The sequence below is a fragment of the Pavona decussata genome, unplaced genomic scaffold, assembly GCF_977016875.1.
Source record: "Pavona decussata unplaced genomic scaffold, jaPavDecu1.1 SCAFFOLD_218, whole genome shotgun sequence".
In the NCBI taxonomy this organism is placed as follows: Eukaryota; Metazoa; Cnidaria; class Anthozoa; order Scleractinia; family Agariciidae; genus Pavona; species Pavona decussata.
In genome coordinates, this window is record NW_028145623.1 from 259,445 (window position 1) to 280,465 (window position 21,021).

At 36.6% G+C, this 21,021-nt stretch overlaps 1 protein-coding gene across 1 annotated transcript; it reads left to right on the top strand.

The window, feature by feature from the left end:
- Positions 1-3: 3 nt before the first annotated feature.
- On the top strand, positions 4-20,227 carry LOC146459575 (dymeclin-like). Its single transcript, XM_085089379.1, has 17 exons — positions 4-289; positions 1,231-1,283; positions 3,646-3,739; positions 4,594-4,769; positions 4,998-5,061; positions 7,836-7,961; positions 8,875-8,978; positions 9,335-9,508; positions 10,079-10,166; positions 10,942-11,044; positions 12,099-12,224; positions 13,320-13,433; positions 14,038-14,132; positions 14,848-14,953; positions 15,614-15,796; positions 16,708-16,824; positions 17,208-20,227. The coding sequence occupies exons 1-17, from the start codon at positions 150-152 to the stop codon at positions 17,364-17,366; spliced, it is 2,022 nt and encodes a 673-aa protein (XP_084945505.1). The 5' UTR covers positions 4-149; the 3' UTR covers positions 17,367-20,227.
- The last annotated feature ends 794 nt before the right edge of the window (positions 20,228-21,021 follow it).

Consider the following 21,021-nt stretch of genomic DNA (forward strand, 5'->3'; position numbering starts at 1 on the left):
GGTCACGCGTAAGTGTGAGCCCACGTCAGCGGATTACCTTCGAAGAATTCGTGGCACTTTTGCTTTGCGAGCGAAGCGCGAGCGAAGGAAGCATATAAACTGAAATGCAGCTTTACACAATTGGAACTTAACTGCAGTTCTGGCTCAAAATGGGGGCTAAACCCTCATCTATTAGCGACCTACAACATAACCCTGTCCTCCACAAGTTCACTGGGGAGGCAGCTATCGGGGAAGAGGATGAATTCTGGGACGATATTTTAGCGTTTTCATTTCAAGCTCCATACAACAGGTAGGTTTGTATACGCTTTAAACATGTAAATGTTAGTTATAAACATTGTTTGTGTATTACGCTTACTTGAGGACTAGTTATGAACTGGTGATTTTATCACCCAATGTTGTGTCCTTCTTTATTTAATAGTGCCGTTTGTTTAGTAGAGTCATTCCCAAAGTGTTTGTACGACAGTTGGTATCACCTGAATTTTTAAATTCACAAGATGGGCATATGTATGCGATGTAATCCACCGCATAATGCATATCTAAGTAATTTATCAGCTTTGAATTTATGCTTTTATGTGGTAAAAAATCTCTGCCGGTCTTCTCAAAGTTATCTAGCGTATTTTTCCTTTGTTGAAACGAGTTCAGAAGCCCTCTTAAATCACTAATGGCGCGGCTGCTAGTGTAGTTATCACTTGAATAAAATATGATTTAAGTGTTATCACTTTCATTTAGCGCAAGTCGAGTTTATACGTGTACATAATTTGTTTTCATAATTATAACTGTTTTATCCTGGCTGGTCTTTCATGGTTAAATTTTCAGTCTTTCAACTGGTCAGGAATCTGATTTCGTGGTCAGGTTAAACTACATAATTTGTAATCTTACAAATAATAAATCAAGCGCAGGCAAACTCAGTCATTTGCAAGGAATTTTAATTTGTTGTAATTATAAACAAAATTGAAGACAGGCATTTTTTGGTAATTTAATTACTGCACTAACTGATGAAACTAAATAATATTGTTTCATTTAGTTTGAATGCGTCTGGAAATCAGATATAACTGTTGATAATCAGTGAGAGTAATTTCATTCTGATGGAAAGCAGTTTTGTTCAGGCTACAGTTCATTTAAAATTAAGAATTTAACACAAATGTCCTGAGTGTTCTCTGTTAAAAGTCTGGATGTGAATTTGAAGCACCTGATTAACAGTGTGATGTTTTTGTTTTTCCTTTAAATCAGTGCTGATGCAAGATTATTGGAAGAAGCTACAGAGCCAATTTGCCAAAAGTTAGGTAAATGGAGACATGCTCTAAATAATAAATTGAATTACACATCTTAAATTAAGTCTGTATTGATTGGTTACCTGACCTTAGTATAATTCTCAGTGTTCTTCTAGGATCTTTCAGAAATCTTCAGATAATTTTGGAAAAAGTATTACCCTTGACTCAAACTTGAATTAATATCTTTAGAATATCATGTTCTCTTTCCTTTGGTCTAAGATGCCAAGAGACTTGCTTTAATAGTGAGAAAAATAAATTCAAGGCTAATATAAGAAAAAGAGACTAATGGCTGCAGGGCTGCAAATAACTAACGGACAGGCGCCGGTCACGTTGTCCGGTCAAACATGTTTTTGCTCGGACACTACCCGTTTTTGGCCGGTCAAATTTTAACAGTCGTAACTCTTGCGATAGTGAAACCAAATTGCACAGTAATCCTTTTATAACTAAAAAACAACTGAATCCAAGTCGGTTTGGCAATAAAAATTACAAGTTGATAGTTTTACTACTCTTTACTGCACAAGCAGCCTCGCATTCAGTACGTGGAACGGTTACGCAAGATACATGTACAACCGCAATTGTCCGTTTTGCTTTGCATCTGGCAAAATCACTTACAATTAAATATAACACTTTGACAATCGACACATCATTTGTACAACTGAACTTTAAGTAAAATGTGCAAAACATATTAAAGCTGAAGGGTTCAATCGATCTCTTAATTAATTTGAAAAAAGAAGTTAACTGAAATGTAAACTTAAACAAGATACACTTAACTCTAATTCATATCGTCTAAGGGTTTCGAAATTTGGCAGCACTGTATGTAATTGTATTAAATGCATGGCGTCTTATTCCAAGTACAACTGTTGCGCTCGCTGACTTTCTTCCATTTAGAATCCCTTTAAGACAACTTTATTCTTCCACTTTTTGTGTTATACGCTCCATTTTTGAGTTGCATCGAGTGATGAAATCACCAGAAAGCTTAGTAACCAAGCATGTTTTGCAGGGTATGCTGGAAGTAACGTATAGTTTGTTTTCTTTTCGCACTTTGCAACAAATGCTACGTGGAGTATTCTCGGTGCAGCGAGACTATTCTTCGTGAGGGTGCTTTCCGATCATTCAATCAATCAAATAATCAATCACTTTATTTAAGAGTCAATCAAGCTATCTAGCCAAAGGCAAAACCCTCTACTAATTGGGAACACTTAAAGTAAATAAAATAATGGTCGCATTGCGGTCGCGACAGGACTTGATGACATCGTGGAAATTTGCGACTACCGGGAATTTCTCAACCACTAATTTGTCTATAGTTTTATCATAGTTAATTCGTTTTGTTTTCTTTCGGAAACATGAATGTTGTCCCTCGTGATTATCAAATCGTTGAAAATTAAAATTTCTCTGAACGAGTCGGTAAAGGACCGGACAAGATGTCCGGCAATCCAAGGATTTGTCCGGTCAATACCTAATTTTGACCGGACATTGTCCGTTGACCGGCAGTTATTTGCAGCCCTGGGCTGCCTTGGTTGATTCTTGAAAGTTGCGGGAACTGTGCTTTTTGCACCAACTTGGCTTAATTACAACTTACAGTTGGAATCTTGATGTGGGGTGTATCTTAATTTTCTTATATTTAATTCCTTTATCTTAATTATTTCTTACTATTTTTAAAATAACAATATTGAAGTTTGAATGAGGCCCTTAACTACTGTTAAAATTATTATAGGTTAAAAATCCAAGCTTTTGCTGATCAACAGCATCATCAGGACCGTTGATCGGCAAAAGCTTGGTTTTTTAACCTATAATTAACCTACTGAAAGACAACATGCAAAGATTACTATTATTAGTTTTGGGTTTTTAACTTTGAAATCATATGATTATATCTTTTTTAGAATCTACCAGTATATTTATCTTTTATTCGCATCCAATTAATGCTAGAGGGTCTGACACAGCAATACATTCTAAAGTTTACTACCATCTACTACTCATTGTGGACCCATTAAATTCAGAACTACATACATACATATCATTTTTGTTGAGGCAGGTTGGTTTGCGGCAACCCAAAGACTGGTGTGGACCTGCCAGGATCTAAAAAAATACTTAAATATATGTACAAGTCTTAATTTATAAATTTAAAGCTTACTTAACGGAAAGAAATTTCAAGAACTTAGAAATATAAAAATCCGTTTGCTTTGATGTTATCACACAGGCCTCCTTTTCGAATTAATTACAATCTACGTAATGTCCTTGAGGACTGTCTAACTGATTTATCACTAAATTTTGAAGTGACCAGTGCTTAAGTACAGAAAATATTAAAATATATATTAAGTTACCCAGTTACAGTTAATAAGTACTCAACATTAGATTTTTACTGGTTGTTTTTCAGTTGGAAACAATTTGAAAACAAGCAATTTTGTCACGCTGATTAAAGTGTTTTTAAAGAGAATTCCTGATCTTAAAGACAACACCAAATGTGAAGAGTAAGTATATCTGCAGGTCAAAGAATTAATAAATGAGCTGATAGGTCATGACAGTTACACATTCAAATGATGGATCAGAGAAATGACTTTGCAGAGTATGCTAGAGTTCTAAAGTGAACCTATGAATTTCTACTGAGCATTAGCCCTAGAAATGAAATGTGAGACCGCATGAGGCAAAGAAAAAGGCCTTCTAGATACCTTGGGAATTGAACCTACAACCCCCTGATTTGATCAACTATTATTGCTTTACCGACTAAGCTACATGTACAATGTACAAAGCCAGACAGTAGCAAGTAAGAAAGTTCATCAGTTAACTTTCACACTCTCACATACATTGTAGCGTTAATTAAATCTAATCCATCATGTGTGTTAGTCATGATCATTAGTACAAGCATCACAAAATTCATTCATGATAGTTATAGATACACAATTTAAATTAGCAGCTGTGGCCAAATTTAAACCTGCAAAAATTGATAACTCAAATGTCATCAGAACCCTGCATTATTTCTGCAGTACTAGTGCAATGCTGTACCAAGTTAGCTATCAAGCCAACTGGGAGCTGTTCATTTTGTATTAAGTTTGTAATATACTGCAGAAGATGCAGTGGTAGATTATAAGCTCAGTTGGTAGAACACTACAATTTCCTTCACCTAAAAGCGTGGGAAATTATTACAATTTTGACAAAAGGCACACAAAGTTATTTCCTAATTTCACCCGTCACCATTATCTTTATTATCGTTATTACCCAATGCAAATACACTGTACATGTATATGCTCAACACTAGTACATAGAGAAAACCTTGTAATTAACAATTCTCAGTCTTCTCAAAAGCTGACTTGCATTTTTATTTCAGTGAGGACTTCACGTGGGAAACATACAATGCCATCCTTCTGGTGCGAAGTTTTTCAAAGTATTTTATTGAGTTTTTACCCAATGAGGAAGTAATAAAGCAGTTAGGTGGCTCAGTAGTCAAGTCACAGGGAGATGAAGAGGTGTCTGGCTTCACTGAACATGTACTGCATTGTACAGGTAAGCCACTGATGGTGATAATGACATACATGAAATATGAATGACATTTGCATGGTACATGTAACAAGATTTAAACAAACAGTCCTCTGAATGCATGATTGTTTTAAAATTAAATTTAGTAATTAGCCTATGTTACATGTACAGTGTATGGGAGGCTTAATTATTGTGAGTAAGATTTCCTGTTACCAACAGTATTTTCATTAAAATTTCTTGTTATTTTTCCGGCAGATTGTGGTATCATTGAGGATCTTATTTGTGGGCTTGTAGATGTCATTATTAATGTGCCTGTCAGGTATTCATTTAATAATTTATTTAAAGTATGCTAATACATGTATTCATAATTATAATATTATATTTTTTTAAATTAGCAAGTGTCTGTATCCTTCATAAATAAATACAGCTGTATGTGCAAGAAAAACGTTCCATAAAAACACTAGTATTAATAACAAAATTAATAAATTACTGAATTGCCTTTTAAGCCTCTGTTCATGGTTCGTACAACTTCAGACAAACAAAATTCAAGGACTTTTCAAGGACAAAAACTAGTTTTCAAGGACCAACGTTTATTCAATATAACGACCTTTTTCGTACCCTTTTTTCACACCAAAAACACAATTCATTTATAACCCATTCCGGTTTTTAAATAGTTCAGTTTTGGTTGATGACCTTTGTCCTGGTAAGGCCATCTTGTAAAATGATCAATCACTGTCTATTTTACTTGCACTTACGTCTGAGTTAAAGAAATAAATTTTGAAAAACAGATACAGGAATACAATATCGTTCAACAAAAAAAATGATACCAAATGTTTCAGCAGCCTTTTAGAGCTTCCAATTTTCCATTTAGTTTGTCCTCAACTTCTTGCAGTTGAAGAGTCTTATCTTTGGCTGCCTTTCTAAGAGCATTGGACTTTAATAGTGACAAGAGTCAGCTTCCCAGTTTCTTCAGCTTTGACACTCAAATCAAATCAAATCAAATCAATGTCCACAGAATCTCAGCAGAGAGCACGTCATTTTTTCCCACAAAATTCGCCAATGTGCCACATCCTTGACATCCGTCAGTACGCTTGACTGTTGACTGACCATATGGTGCTGGTGGTGGCAGGGGAACAGAAAATTGATCGTTATTCGCTTCTGCACAACTAGGACCAGATTCCAACCTTTGATCACAACTTGAACTACGTTCTTTATGTAAAAATGTAGTCGTCAGCACAGACTGAGTGGAAGTTGAAGTTGCACCAGTGTTCCTTTTTTGTTTCTCGCCTTTCATGTGTGACTTCAAGACGCTTTCTCCCATGCTTTCTTATGTCTTTCACTTTGTTACAAACGCAACACATGGCCTTGTGTTTGTCGCCTTTGAATTCTTTCACCCAGCTAAACTTTGCATCACTTAACCATTTACGATTAAATACACATTTGCCCATCACTCGTTTAAATTGCAAATGAAGGGAAAGTCAACAATAGCTCGCTTACAAAACGCAACACATCACAAAGCCCCTGAAACCAAATGCATGCAGTGGACAACCCCACATTAAAGGCCTGGTGAGACGTGCATGAAATTGAGGCAAAGATCAATTTTCACTTTGTGTACACTCAAATGTGTTATACAGACTATTTGTCATATTGTTATCGCCAGTCATTCGGTTGTCAATGATCCAATTTTCCCAGCAAAATCATTCATTTTTTTAGAAAAGTGCTATGGCATAAACAAATTACCAAATTTCGAGGACTTTTCAAGACCTAATTAAGAAATCAAGTACTTTTCAAGGACCTTAACTGAATTCAAGGACTTTTCAAGACAAGTACTAAAATTCAAGACCTTTTCAAGCTTGTACGAACCATGTCTGTTGATAGTAAGGAGTTCTTAGCTAGGGTTCCCCAGTTGATAATTATTATCAACTGGGGAAGAGGTCAAGACTGCTATACTCAAACAGGACCCACCAAACCACAAAATACTGTCTAGATGGCAGTCTCTGCCTGCATCCCACTACCTCAACCTGAAAAAGATTATTGAAAGATCTTTATTGCATAGCCACCCCTCCAGCTATAGCTAGCTGAATATTTCTGTGTCAACTCAAATTTTAAAGCCAATAAACTTTGTTGGTAATGTTCATGAGATAGGTGGTGTCTTTGATAACTCCCCACCCCAGACATTAGGTACTGAGCCCTCTTCAAACAAGCACGTTATTCAAGACCAGTTCCCTTTAGAAAGTTTCCCGTTCCCATGAGTGACTTGATGATCCTAATTAATCATGATCATAAGGACTGTTGTGTCGCTTATGTGACTGTGGAATGCCGAAAAACATGCCCATCTGGTTATTAATCAAAGACGTTTATGATTGACATAATCATAATCATAAGAAATTGGTCAAACATCATCTTATGATTATAACGATGCCTATGATCATTATTGCTGGCGCAGCAAGGGAGCCTGAAGTGACCAAGTGAGGCAGCACTCTAATAGCATTGGATAGTTGGGGAAGGGGGGCGCTGGTTTGCTAAATATTTGAATGACTTTTCAAATGTTTTGCTGGATATTAATCCTTTTCAAATGACAAGCTTAACATGAAAACATTTTATTTCATTTCAGATTTTTCATTTCGTGACTTTCCACTGCCAATAAATACACTTTGGGTTGTTATACACGTTATTTACCCATTATACCAAGGTTTCTTGAATCATATAGGCACAATGGGCCACGTTCAACCTTTCCTTCCCATTCTCACCTCCCTTCCCACAGCAGCATTTACTGCTGTTCCATTGAACTAGTCATTATGATTATGCCACTAGTGGGAACCAAACCTAAAAATGAAGGAGATGCCCTTCCAAAATAAACGGTTTTTAATTATAAACATTTAAGTAGAATTGTGTATTAATCTGTACCCAATAAAGTAATTACAGAATGAGTTTTTTTTTTTCCAATATTTCCACTGGGAATGCAGTGGACAGAGGTCAGTTTAGAGCCTGTGGATATGCCACTGAGCGAATTTCCCATTGTTTATAAATTTAGTTATTTTATTGTGTAAGAGATCTGACTTTTGCTGTTATCTTTTGTTGTTTCATATCTAGTGAGGTGACATATCCTATTCATGTGGAAGCAATCAATACATTATTAGTTATGTTGTCAGTTCAAATGTTTGATCCTGGAGCCTCTCACAGTAGCATCTTCTACCAAGTCATCATGAAAGGAAGATGGTAAGAAATCAGTATTTTGAATGAGTACCCCTGTTGTGTGGATCTGATAAAAAATTGCAAAACAAAGCCCTAAGCCAATAATTAAAATTGGATGTACAACACATACAGGGTATGTATACTGTATGTATACACATGTTTGAATTAGAACTTTACGCAGCTCATAGCATGTACTGGTATAATGGTATAATTATAAGTGAGTGCTTGTATATCAGTTGTCTTGGTAATCAATGCAAAACCTATCAATTGGCAACTGTATGCATGCCTTTTTTTATTGGGTAAATATGAACTCAGCCCAGGTAAACATTTAACATGCTTAATTCTTGTTGCTCAGTTAATCATCAGTCAAGAGTTCAATGGTATTATCCATACACCGACAAATCAGTGCAGTGATGTCTTTACAATTCAATGGTTAAAACTGAGAGAAATTTATGGATTACTATAAAGTAACTCACAGATAATTAAGCTGGATAAACGAATAATATGTCAGTCATGTAGGTTACAGTTATCTTTTTCCTGGACAATGCAGCTGTTAACTTAAGTCAGCAACTGATCTGTCTGCAACATACCGAAAACTGTTAGTACTGGTTGCACTCAAAATGGATACTAAGAAAACTACCATCTGAAACTACATGTCATATTATTGACAAATGAAATTCATACTAACAAAGAAACAAAACAGGACAAAACAGATCTGTTAATTACTGATAAAAATATTAAAAGTTAGAGCATTTTTAGCAGAATATATTAATAGACATTTATGATACAGAACTATGTATGTGTTCAAAATTTATCAAAAACCATCCAGTTTACATTTAATTAATAAAAGTTTACATTCGCTTCTTTTGTAATTTTGTTTATGGGTTATTGTGATGAGTATCAATATATAATTAAGCTTCCTCTCCTTTAATTCTAGTCATTCAAGTGCAGATGATCTTGTTAGAGTTCTTTTGAAGAATTTCATTAAAAGAGAGAAAACTCCACCAGAGCTGACAAGGGTGACCAATGGAGGCTGGTTCTGTAAGTGATATTGTTGAGATTGGTGATGATATTTTACATGATACAGTAAATGAATTTATTGAAGAATGTCAGGAATGTTCAACTGACTTCAGGTAAAAACTAAAGTGTGCCCGGCCAGAGAAAGAATCTCCCCCCCCCCCCCCCACCCCCTTCCCTCCTTCCATGAGAAATAATTCCTGAGCTGAAAGTGTAGGTATATGAAAGTCTAGCTACAAAAGTGCCACCCTTGAATTGACATGCAAAGCAATCCATGAGGAAACTGTAGTTCAGAGCAAGTATTCTGAATACGGGCTCATAGCAGTACTGCAGTATATTAATAAACATGCGGTAAATTTACTTTTGTTGATATTTTTCAGCTGGTGTTTGGTCTTGGTTTGGTTCTCATAGTGCAGATGAAGATGATTCATCTCTTCTGGCAAATCAGAGTTTGCTTCTGCTTCTTGTTCTTGTTAATCATTGTACGCAAGACAAGAAGAAAATGAATCCCTACAGGCATGCACTGTTTTCCTTTACAAACAGAAAAGTCAAAGGTACTGTGCATAGCTGTCATTTCATGCAATAATAATCAACATAATAGCATAACTGTCTTATTAAAATAAAAATTGATGTGTAAAGGTGTACATGTACATGTTCGTGGCATTTTTTGTCTCATTTTTCAGTTTTAACATATTAATGGTTTAAAGTACATAATCACTAATTAGGAACTGGGTTACAATAGTGTATTTACAACTGGGTATGTTCAAAAAGTACATAAATATTAAAACTTGTGGTTGTATTTTTTAAATAACATGGCTGGCAAGAAACTGAACATTCTTAAAACAATTAAATGCATTCATCCCCCACATCCATGGCGAGCTAAAAGAGCATCTGCATAGGAGGCTACTCAAAGTCCTGTTTGAAAAAATATTGCAAACAGCTTCTCTTTGAAGCAGATGTTCTTGGGAGAAGAATGTCTAATGTCTGGTGAGCCCAAAGAGTTTATTAATGTCTGAGTAGGACTGGCTGCAGCTGTAAGTAAAATGTAGATGTTTGTCATGTACAACAGTTGGGTTTAGAGATGGTAGCTGATAGCATGATTGTATAATTTGTTTGTAATTCAGACAGTGCAGCTGAAGATGGTGAATCAGAACAGAACGGCAAACCACCGTTTACTCTACACATTGGCATGCTCTATACTGCAATTTGCAGGTTGGTCTGAAAACATGTCACCAAAAAACAAAACTTCACACCTGTCATCTGTTTGTTTTGATGGAGTAGTTTTCAATAGAATATCGTAAAACCAAAACCATTTTGAAAGTAATTACTCTGGCCATCACAAGAGATGTAAACGGTGCAGTAAGCCAATCAGAATTTGAGGCACATACTGTACATGTAATCAATTATCTAACCATGCAGCGCCAAGTGCAGAAAAACACATGCTTGGTTTGGTTTTGCTTCTTGTTGGTTGATAAAGACTAGTGCAGTGGTGCCAGTTTTGCTAACAAATCAGGAAGCTGACCTAAATTTAAGAACTGAAGGGCTTGGAACATAACTGACATATAACTTGAATGTGCTTTTTACGTGCAAACCCCTTTTTGTTGTTTTAGCTGCGATTTTCCAGATTTTTTGAATGTGGCCTTGAATTCCTTCAGCAAACGTTGGCCTAACTTTTTAACCTCTTCTTTACACTTTGTTTGCCATAAAACCCCATGATTATAGGCAAGATTTCCATTTTTATCACAAAGCAGTGGATAAAACATAGACCATTGGAGCAACATTTCCTGAAGGAATTGGAGTCTACATGCAAAACCACTGGTGAATCTGAGCTAAAACGACAAAAAAGTGATCTAAAAAATAATCACTATTAGTTTTGCCTCAAGCTCTTCAATATTAATGCTGAGTCCACAATGTTCTGAATAACTTATTGTCTGAGCTGAGAGCCAAATGTTTATACAATGTTTGTTCATGACTATTTAAATTGCAGAGACTTGCATAAAGACCAAACAACACTTCTGCTGTATTTACTACTGCATCGCAATCCCAATGTGGCAACTTTTATCCTTTCAAGGACAGATATTGATAATTTGGTAAGTATTTGTAATGGTAGTAGGACTGAGTGGAGTACAATTCAGGGAGTAATCGGGCGAGTAATTTCAAATCGACCGAGCGCGTAGCACGAGGCCGATTTGAAATTACTAGCCTGATTACCCTGAATTGTACGACACAAAGTCCTATTACCAATATTAATTGTGCCAATAACAAAATGCGAGAATCTCAGTCTTGGAATATTTATTCTGAATAAAAGTCACTGGACCAGTTAGTTTCCTCCATTTTTCTTTTCCAGTTGAAGCTAGACAGCTTACCTGGTCACAATTTTGTCATTGATTTTGATTGGTTGTCATGTGCCATTTAGTGAAATTTCATTGGCTAGTGGCATTTGCTACTTAAGTTTCATTGGTTTTTTAACTGTCCGATTTGACCTGTCCTATTACAAGCTTCTAGTAATCGGACAGGCCAAATCGGACAGTTTTAGAGTTAAATAGCAAAATTAAGCTATAAATATGGGCTGTTAAGAACCAATCATATTCAAACATTTTGTTATTGACACAATTATGTTTAGAATAGTCACAGTGCAAATCAAAGAACTTGTGAACACTTTGACATAGTTTTGATAGCTTTCCTTTGTATGAGATTTCAAACTTGCTGGAAATGTCAACTGAATGGCGACAAGAAATATTATGCTTAGAACTTTCTTTTGTTTTTGTTTCTGGTTGTTTTGTTTTTTTCCTGCAAATTATTGTTTGTCTTAGTACCGTGCATGATTCTCACAGTACATTCAAGATGAGATTAGGAAGTTCAATTTGTTATAAAATATCTCTTAGACTCACTGTACTCTTGCATTTAAAAGGATAAAATTAAACCACAACATATATATTCGTACACATATGTACTTCTTCACTTGTTGTACATACTTTAAATCTAATATGTATCATTCAGTCAAGTCTTGATTGATTCGAATGATTTCAATTTTGTTGATAACGAGTGGTAAAATATTGTTTAAATGACAAATTAAAAATTATTGATCAGTTGATCCAGTTGTTTGATTACAACTGATTACATATCTTTTCTCTTTCTTCCTAGGTGATGCCTATTTTAAAGCTGCTCTACAATGCAGATGATCACAATGCTCACCATATTTATATGTCACTTATTATTCTACTTATCCTGAGCCAGGATGAGAACTTCAACAAATCTGTCCATGAGCTGGTACAGTTTACATTATTCTATTGATAATATATTCCCTGGATTGTTCACAGTCCCCTATTTTTCCGTGGGATTTTTGAGACATGTACGCTTCAATTGAACTTCCGCCATCTTGGTTTAATGGCGAAGGCAACCTGGGGAGAGTGTCTAAGGCTACCAAGGGGAGCAGGAGTGGGGAGCGGAATCTCGCTCCTCCTCCCCCACTCAACGTACCCTGACTAGGGTCCCCCTTGGTAGTTTAGACACTCTTCCCAGGTTGCGCTTGCCTTTACAAACTGATGGTGGGAGCTCGACCGAGGCGTACAAGTCTCGAAAATCCCATGGAAAAATAGGGGACTGTGAACAATCTATATATTTATTCCCTTTTATGGCTGCGAATTAGTTTTTCCAGATGTTTTCCCTGAGAATGTGGATGTCATATTAATTTTCTAAATACAGCTGTAGTAGTATTTGGCAAATTATTTTTTTGATGTTCTGGCTCTGTGCAACCAGCTTTCTTATTTTTTTCTGTACCTATATTCCTTCTGGGTTTACATTTTACCAACGCTGAACGGAAACAGTACAATATTAGTACAAAATGCAGAGAAGTTAAAATAGGCATAAAACTACATGGATTGTATAACTGTAAGTAGGTAGACACATTCCTCTACTAAATCAGTGAGGGGGTCTCAATTTAGCACTCTTGTGTAAAAAAAGATCTGAGTCCTGAAACAAGATGTGAAAAAAAAAACATAAAAGGTGATCTCAGTTTAATAACTTTAGAGATGGATAAACATGTACATGTACTGTAACAGTTGATCATTGGTTATTGTCCACCAAATTTTTGAAATGTGGGACTTAAAATTTAACTTCAGTTAGTAATAAATTGGATCTGTTCAAGGTTTGATGATTTTCCATGAATTTCTCTGAGCCTTTGCATATACAGATAACACGACATGTAGCATTCATGTTCATCCTTTGTTAACTTATCACATTTGCTTCTAGATAACAGACAGATAACAGACTTGAAATCAATAAATTATTATTGTCTTGTCAGCCAGCAAAAAATACACGTGCATTTCCAGCCCTGAAAGTCTTGATTTTCCTTTTATGTTTCAGATAATCCCCTCAATCCCATGGTACACGGAGCGAGTCATCACAAACATCACTCTTGGAGGACTGCTAGTATTGGTGGTGCTTAGAACAATTCAATATAACATGACAAAAATGAGGGTGAGTGTATACTAACTTTTATTTTATTGTATGAGGAGGGCAGCGATGTGGAGTGAGATATTGAATACATTCGATCATTTCATGTAGAATCAGAACTACAATTTATTGTTTGCTGTCTCCAAAATGTAACTTCAAATTGACTGCTGGCCAAACTTTGAGGTGGTTTCCTGCGCCATCCTTCAAACCCTTTGAATCTAATTCATACCAAACCATGTTGTACATGTGTGTGTTATTTTACATGCCTGTTTAATTAAGACTTGGTGCGAGCCGGCTTTGTCACATCATTCAATTAAATTTTTTGGTGCCTTTCTTTCTTGTTTTTCTCCCTTTTTCATTTGAAAACAAAAAGAGGTAAATATTTATGTCTATAAAACAACATTATGCTCTGATAGTTCCCTAAAACCATGTCCATTTTTATTTTCAGACCAGAACGTTTCTATATAGCTTGTATAAGGGAGCCCCTTCCCCTCCCCTTCCCAGTGGGAAAATTGTTTTTTAGTCTCTAGGACAAGTGTAATAGCCTCTAGTACTGAGTGCCTATTCACAACAATAGGCATGGCTTAATACTGAAGTACGTGTAATATGATTGTTGTTTTCCTTGCAGGACAAATACCTACACACAAATTGCCTGGCAACGTTAGCTAACATGTCTTCACAATTCCACGCTCTTCATCCATATGTAACACAGAGAATAGTAAGGTACTCCCAGCTTCTAATCCACATTAAATGCTTGTAAATAAAAAAAAGCTTCTAATTTTTGTTATAAAATGCTCTTTGACAGGAATCTAATTCAACTCAAATATTTTCTCTTTTCTGCCCTGAACTAGAGAGTGCAATGTTTTTCGTCAAATGTCCTGTTCATTTGTGAGTAGGACTGAGTGGTATCAGTCAACTCTGTTGTCTATTTAATGGAATTTATTTTATTTCCCTCCACTCATTTGGCGCCCATCTTATGTTGCATGAGATGTCTTCAGCCAATTACGGTTTCCTTAGCTGACTGATAATTTTTAATGGGTAATTAATTGGTGACGAGTGAAATTAGGAAATAATTCCACGCGCGTTTTGTCAATATTCTAATAATGTCGGTAGCCTAAAGGCTCAGGAAATTATTAGAATTTTGACAAAACACAAGTGAAATTATTTCCTTATTTCACGAGTATACCATTTAATTACCTTTTAATATCGTGGGTGACAAATTACGCTCACAATCGTGAGGTTTGGCTTGTTTATTGTATCGAGAAACGCTGCCATAGCAATTTTGTTTTCTCCCGTGTGAAATTATAAATTAATGCTCTAATTTCGCGCCAAAATTAAGGAGTAATTTGTCACCCATGATATTATGGGAGTAATTATTTCATGATAATATTTTATTTTATATACGTTATTTTTTTGTCTGTATGATGTTTTTTTACAGTTTATATGCGTTGCTCTCCAAGAAGCATGCTAAAGTGATGGAGCATATCAAACAAGCTGAAAGTAACCCACAAGAGAATGCCGAGGGAGCGCGTCACAGTGATTATGTAGGTATCTTAGAAAATTGCAGTGTACACCCATAAGGAAACCTCATTTTCAATCCCTAGTCAAGATTATTTTGTCAGGTATAGTGTAAACCCAGCAGAGATAGCCACAGGTAACCCAAGCTCGTAGCTTTAGTACGGTGTAACTCCATTGCAAAGAAAAATGTCGTGGAATCGTATTGGTTAATCTTCATCACGCCATCACAAGCCCAGATATACACCTGGCCCCAGTTGTTCAAAGAGCGGATAACTTTATCCAACGGATAAGTCGCTATCCAGCGGATAACATGTATTGGTTGGAAAGCATTTTATCCGCAAGATAGCGATTTTTCCACTGGATAGAGTTATCCGCTCTTTGAACAACCGGGGCCTGTACACTATAGTATAAAAAGACAGTAACAGAACATCATGTGCATTAAAGAAAGCGACACCCTGCTACTCTATTCCGAGCTTCCACCCTAGAAATCTTACAAGAAAAAACATCCTCACCTGTTTCGTATTTTATTATTATTATTTTTTTTTTTTGTTAATACTATTTATCAACGTTCACGATGGAATGAGCTTGTCGAAGGTTTCTTCAGCTCAAACAGCGTAGAGTGTTCTGTTTTTCCACGGTGGTCATCTCACTGCTGCTATCGTATTTTTTTCTACGGTGTTCTTTAGCTTTCGGATTTGGCCATCCTGGAAGAAGTGATTCGAATGGTACTGGAGATTATCAACTCGTGCGTCACCAATACCCTTCATCACAATCCAAACCTGGTTTACACACTGCTGCACAGACGAGAGTTGTTTGCTCAGTTTAGAACGCATCCGACTTTCCACGATATCATAGAGAATATCGACACGGTAAGTCGACACGTAAAGAAGAAAGTGGAAGAAAACAATGTCTTTGTGAACAAGCTTTATTTCTTGTTTCTCTTATCAAACCATACTCTTTCATGTTGGTATTTTACAAATGAAACGTAAGGCCGGCCTTGTCCCAAATTAACTGAACAGGTTATCAAGTAGTATCGCTGAAGGCAGTGAAGAAGGAATCTGACACAAGTAAAATACACACATTGGCATTCAAATCCTAGCAGTATGCAGGATGTTTGTCACATGAACCTAGTTTAATGGCCTTAGCTCCCACGAGTCTCGTCTTTAACTAGTAATCGGAAAGTCTTAGGATTTCCTTTTTTCGAGTTTGCCCGTGTCACTCATACATCATTTTCAAATAGAATAAGTTCAAAGGATTCAGGAAGAGGGTGGGGACTTAAATTGTCGGACTAATGCTCTTTATAACCACTTCGTTGTTACGTTACATAGCGTTTTTAGCGACCATCCTTGGACACGCCGTTTGAGATAAACTTAGAGTAACCGTCCCAATTTTAATACACAAAAGTGAGATTCATTTTAAAGGCTTACAGCTCACGGAACTGTCTACACGAAGCAATTGTTTGGGATAAACCTGACGTGTGTAAGACATTAACCAGAAATAGTCTGGCTTGTTGACTCTAGAAAACGTAAAGAATTTTAATTCTGGATCACCGAACATTTTTAGCCGGCGACAGGGTGGAGTAGTTGATCCTAGTACCTCCGGGTTAAAAACCACTGCCCTAACCAAGCGTCTGCGCCGCCTCTTATGACATACTTTTACTCTGAGGTGCAGTATACTCTTATAAACTTGGCCATTTTTTCTGTGTCCTTGCCTGAAAAAGCACCTAAATTTACCAGTAAGTCTTTTCAAGGATGTAATGAGTATTTTTGTTATATTTCAGGTGCTGGCATTTTTCAGTGCCCGCCTTGAACAGCATCCTGATCAGACACTATCTGTGGGCGTGGTTTTAGATGTCATTAAACAAGGAACGCTCCAGTGGCCGAGAGACAGATTAAAGGTAAACATATTTGTCAAGTTACGCCATGTAGTTCTTGCTGTATTGTGTAAACAACACTTTGGGTGGTTACTAAAGTACAGTGGCCTCTCCTGATCATGAATTCTTTCAAGGTCACATCGCTACAAAAAAAAAAAAATTCGATGATGGGGTTATTGGGAAGATAAACATACCTAAAAAGCTGACACATCTTTGAAGCCTCTTGAGGGAAGTTTCAAGAATACAATTGAGAGCCATTACTGGCTTAGCTGTGCATGTGAATTAATTCGGGACTGACATTGCTTTATATGTATGCCTCGGAGAGGTTTCTGGGTCGATCATGTCAATGTCTTGGCCAAGGCTAAATAGACAATTATTATCTTTATATTTTGCTTTTCATCTTCCAGAAATTTCCTGAATTAAAATTTAAATACGTTGAGGAGGAGCAGCCCGAGGAATTTTTTATACCGTATGTTTGGTCACTTGTTTACAAATCATCCACACTCTACTGGAACCCAGATCACATTCAGCTCTTCCACCCTGAGAAGGAAGAGACTGGAGCTTAGCCAAAGAACAGAACCAATGGTGCATCTATGAAGGAGCGAGCACCAGAATATCTCAACAGGATCTCATCAGGATCGTCCGGCTTGTCAGGACCAACTGGTTCAACAAACCGGTAATAACGTAGGAGGTGGGTTCCCAAATGCGGATGGCTGATATCAATGACCAGAACATCTTTAGTAAAGTTGTTAGTCGAGAGAGCTGGGTTGTCTCACGTCAGACATCCTGGAAATCTTAGAGCGATAAGCTGGACAGTACAGTTTTAATATATAACATTATTGAACATAATTCTAGTAACATTCCAACATCTTTTACACAATCTTGACATTATAATTTAGTATTGGCATACGTGAGAGCTTGAGTAGCGTTTATAAACTACTTAAAGTTTGGTCTATTGGTCCGGTACTCAGGGTATATTCTAGAAATTGGCCAATGACAGCCCAGTGGGTCCCCTTTTGTAATTTTAGGGGCCCTTTTTCAAGAATGGGGGCCCCCCAAAAAAGATATTTGAACTCCTTTGTACAGTCTATTCGGTGAGAGATCAATGTCTTATCACATGGTAATGGTAATTGGACGAAACGTGTTCCCGATCACGATGAGCTTAGCTGCAATGGAAATGTAGCTATTAGATTGGAAAGAAAACTTCTAATATTCTGTAAAGATTCTCGCCGGCCATTTCTAGACTTGTAGCTTCACGGCACAAGTTAAAACGAATCAGTGCCCAACTAGGCAGTGAAAAACGATCGTGTTTCCACCACAACATTTTTTTGGTTAGACAGTGAACTTTATCTAGGGTTGTCTGGGATAAGATTATTTTTCCACTCCATATTTATTACACGTAACTCGTAAGATTATATTTTTCCTCACTGAATTGTTTGTCGAAGCCACCGCCTCTTAACCATAAACTGTCTGTAGTCGGAATAATTGATTTAGCTAGTTAACGGTAATTTCTTGGTGTCGTGTAGACATTTTATGATTGGATTCTCCACACTCTTATTTTTGAGTCAGTCGGGTTTAATCGCGTGAGGTTAGTCAAAGATAAATTTGCTTTGCGTCTGATAAATTGAGAGATGATTTAGAGAATTCAGGAAACGGAAAAAAGGAAATAGGAAATATTTTGTTATTTACTCTAGGTAGCAGTTCGAAAACCGCTGTATTGAACGGTATCTTTCCAAAACAATTCTACTCGTAAGACGTTTTTTTTTGTTTATTATTATTGTTATTTTATTTTAACAAAAACGTCTTACGAGTACCTAAAACTGAGGGATTCCTGCTTTGTAACAAACCAGATTTAACAGTTTCAAGATAAGCACGAAATGAGACGGACAAGGCTCTTTACAGCCAGATTAATGTTAAAGCTTTATAAAGCTCATGCAGAGTTTAAAGTTAAAGTCGCATTCGCCACAGTATAAGCCGCTATTATCACTTCAGAAACAGCCGCTTTGTTTACTTAACAGGATAAGCAGTAACTCTTTTGAGGAATCAAAGCGCTTATTCAAGGGATAGTCTTAGAATTTGGCAGATCCGTAATGTTTAGTCTGCAGTTTAAGACTATCCTTGTGCGTCCTAAGTTGCCTTTTTTAATATGTGAGTGTAAATTTCTAAACCAGTTCGTCTCGAGAGTGCTTTTAAGGGAAGCATTCCCTATTGTAATCCAAACATAAGCTTATATATGTACAGGGAACAGCTACATAATTGGTACAAAATTTTCTTCACTCTTCGTGAGGAAGTTAAGCAACAATTCAGGCCATAACCCTTTCACTCTGAAGAGTTCTCGCGAAAAATATTTTAAAAACGTCCCCGCATGCCGGACAGCACTCGAGGAAATACAAAAGTCTGAATTTGCCACTTTTACAAAGAAAGGAATGGCGTACAGGAAGAGAAGACTGCCCTCATGCCATAATTTTGTTATTAAAAATCGCAAACTTTTAATATTTTAGATATATATTCCCGAGTTTTTTTTTTTCCAGAAATTTACGGAACTCCTCATTTATACGCTACAATTCATAAATGACGAAAGTTCGTCAACTTTTTATTAATTTAAAGCGGCACTATCACGAAGACTTTACTGTGTTTTGGTCAAAATATTTGACTTTGAGAATGTTCACGAAGATAATACATCAAGTGATTTAACTCTAATTAGGTTTTGGCGATTTTTCAAAGAACTTGAAAAATTTTCCCAATGTTTTTAAGTTGCAATCCATTTTCATCCTAGCCGGCTGCAACCAGAAAAGATAAGCACTAGTTTCTGTGCGAATTGTTAACAAAATGAACCTTTAATTTTGACGTTTCTGTTGCAAACGAATCTGTTTCTTGGCTTTTGAAAGTGACAATAAAAAGTAAGTGACATTGTCCCTTTAATCTATTACTCTATTTAAAATATCGTACTCGCCACGAATTGTGCAGGGTTTCATTCACGGACTGTAACATTGAATGTTACAATCTGATTGAGTGGTGTACGACCTTAGGAGCTCTTGTACTGTAAGGGTTAATAAACGAAAAAATATATATACTTATTCGTAAAAATGGTCCCCTGATTCCAGAGGTTTTCTTTCTTAATTTTCCTCTAACAAAATTTAGCCGTGAAGCGACGAGTAAGTGGCTTAATTTTGTTTGAAGAAAAAGAAGAGAGAAAAGCTCTGACACCAGGGTATAAAATGGTATTAATGTACGATCCGACACAGGTTGTCTGGGTCCTAATTTATAAACAGAGGGTTTAACTTTGCACAGTTAATACTGCGGAATACATATAAGAAAAACTCAAAGTTATTTAAGATACCAGAGTGTAATAATTACTCCTTGAACGTGATTTTGGATGAGTGTAGCTGAATATTTTACTTCTTGAATAAACTGAATGATTAACGGTGCTGGACAGGAAATAAAACGTTTGACACGGAATGTAAACCCGTGCGCGGAATTTATACATGTGTTTAAATAGTTGGGCATGGAGGCGCAGCACCCAAAATGGCTCCGATATTAACTCCTCTTACACAAGCATTTGATTCCAAACCTGTGAATTCTGTGACCAGATTTTAGCTTGTGAAATATCTACACTTTTTCCAAACCAAAACGAGCGACTTGCAACAAGTGAATAAAAATCGTGGAATAATTGTCCGATTATGGTGGTACTAAGTTGTCCGCTTGATGACAAACAGACTGCTTTCAGATCCCCACTCAAGATTCTGTGAGAAGACTAGTACGACTAAGGGATTGTTTGGGAAAACGGATGGACATTGCACCGACGAATAAATACATCTTATCAGCATTTTGCAAGAAATGCACTTATTTATCGGCGCAATTTCCATCCGTCTACCAAAACAATCCCATTATCCATGAGACTGGTGCTCGAGTCCTCGCTGGTAAAACACTCGCACTCGCTTTTTGAAATATTACTCTACACGTTTGCATACTTTGTTCCTTTCATACTGTGATCCTATGCGAAAATATGGCTGATCCACTTAGTATGAATATTCCTTGCTGTCTGTCTCATGTTTCTACCAGTCTCCCCTTAGTGGGGAATTCGAATTACTACTACTACTACTACTACTACTACTGCTGCTGCTACTGCTGCTGCTGCTCCTGCTGCTGCTGCGGCTGCTGCTACTGCTGCTGCTGCTGCTACTGCTGCTGCTACTGCTTCTGCTTCTGCTACTGCTACTG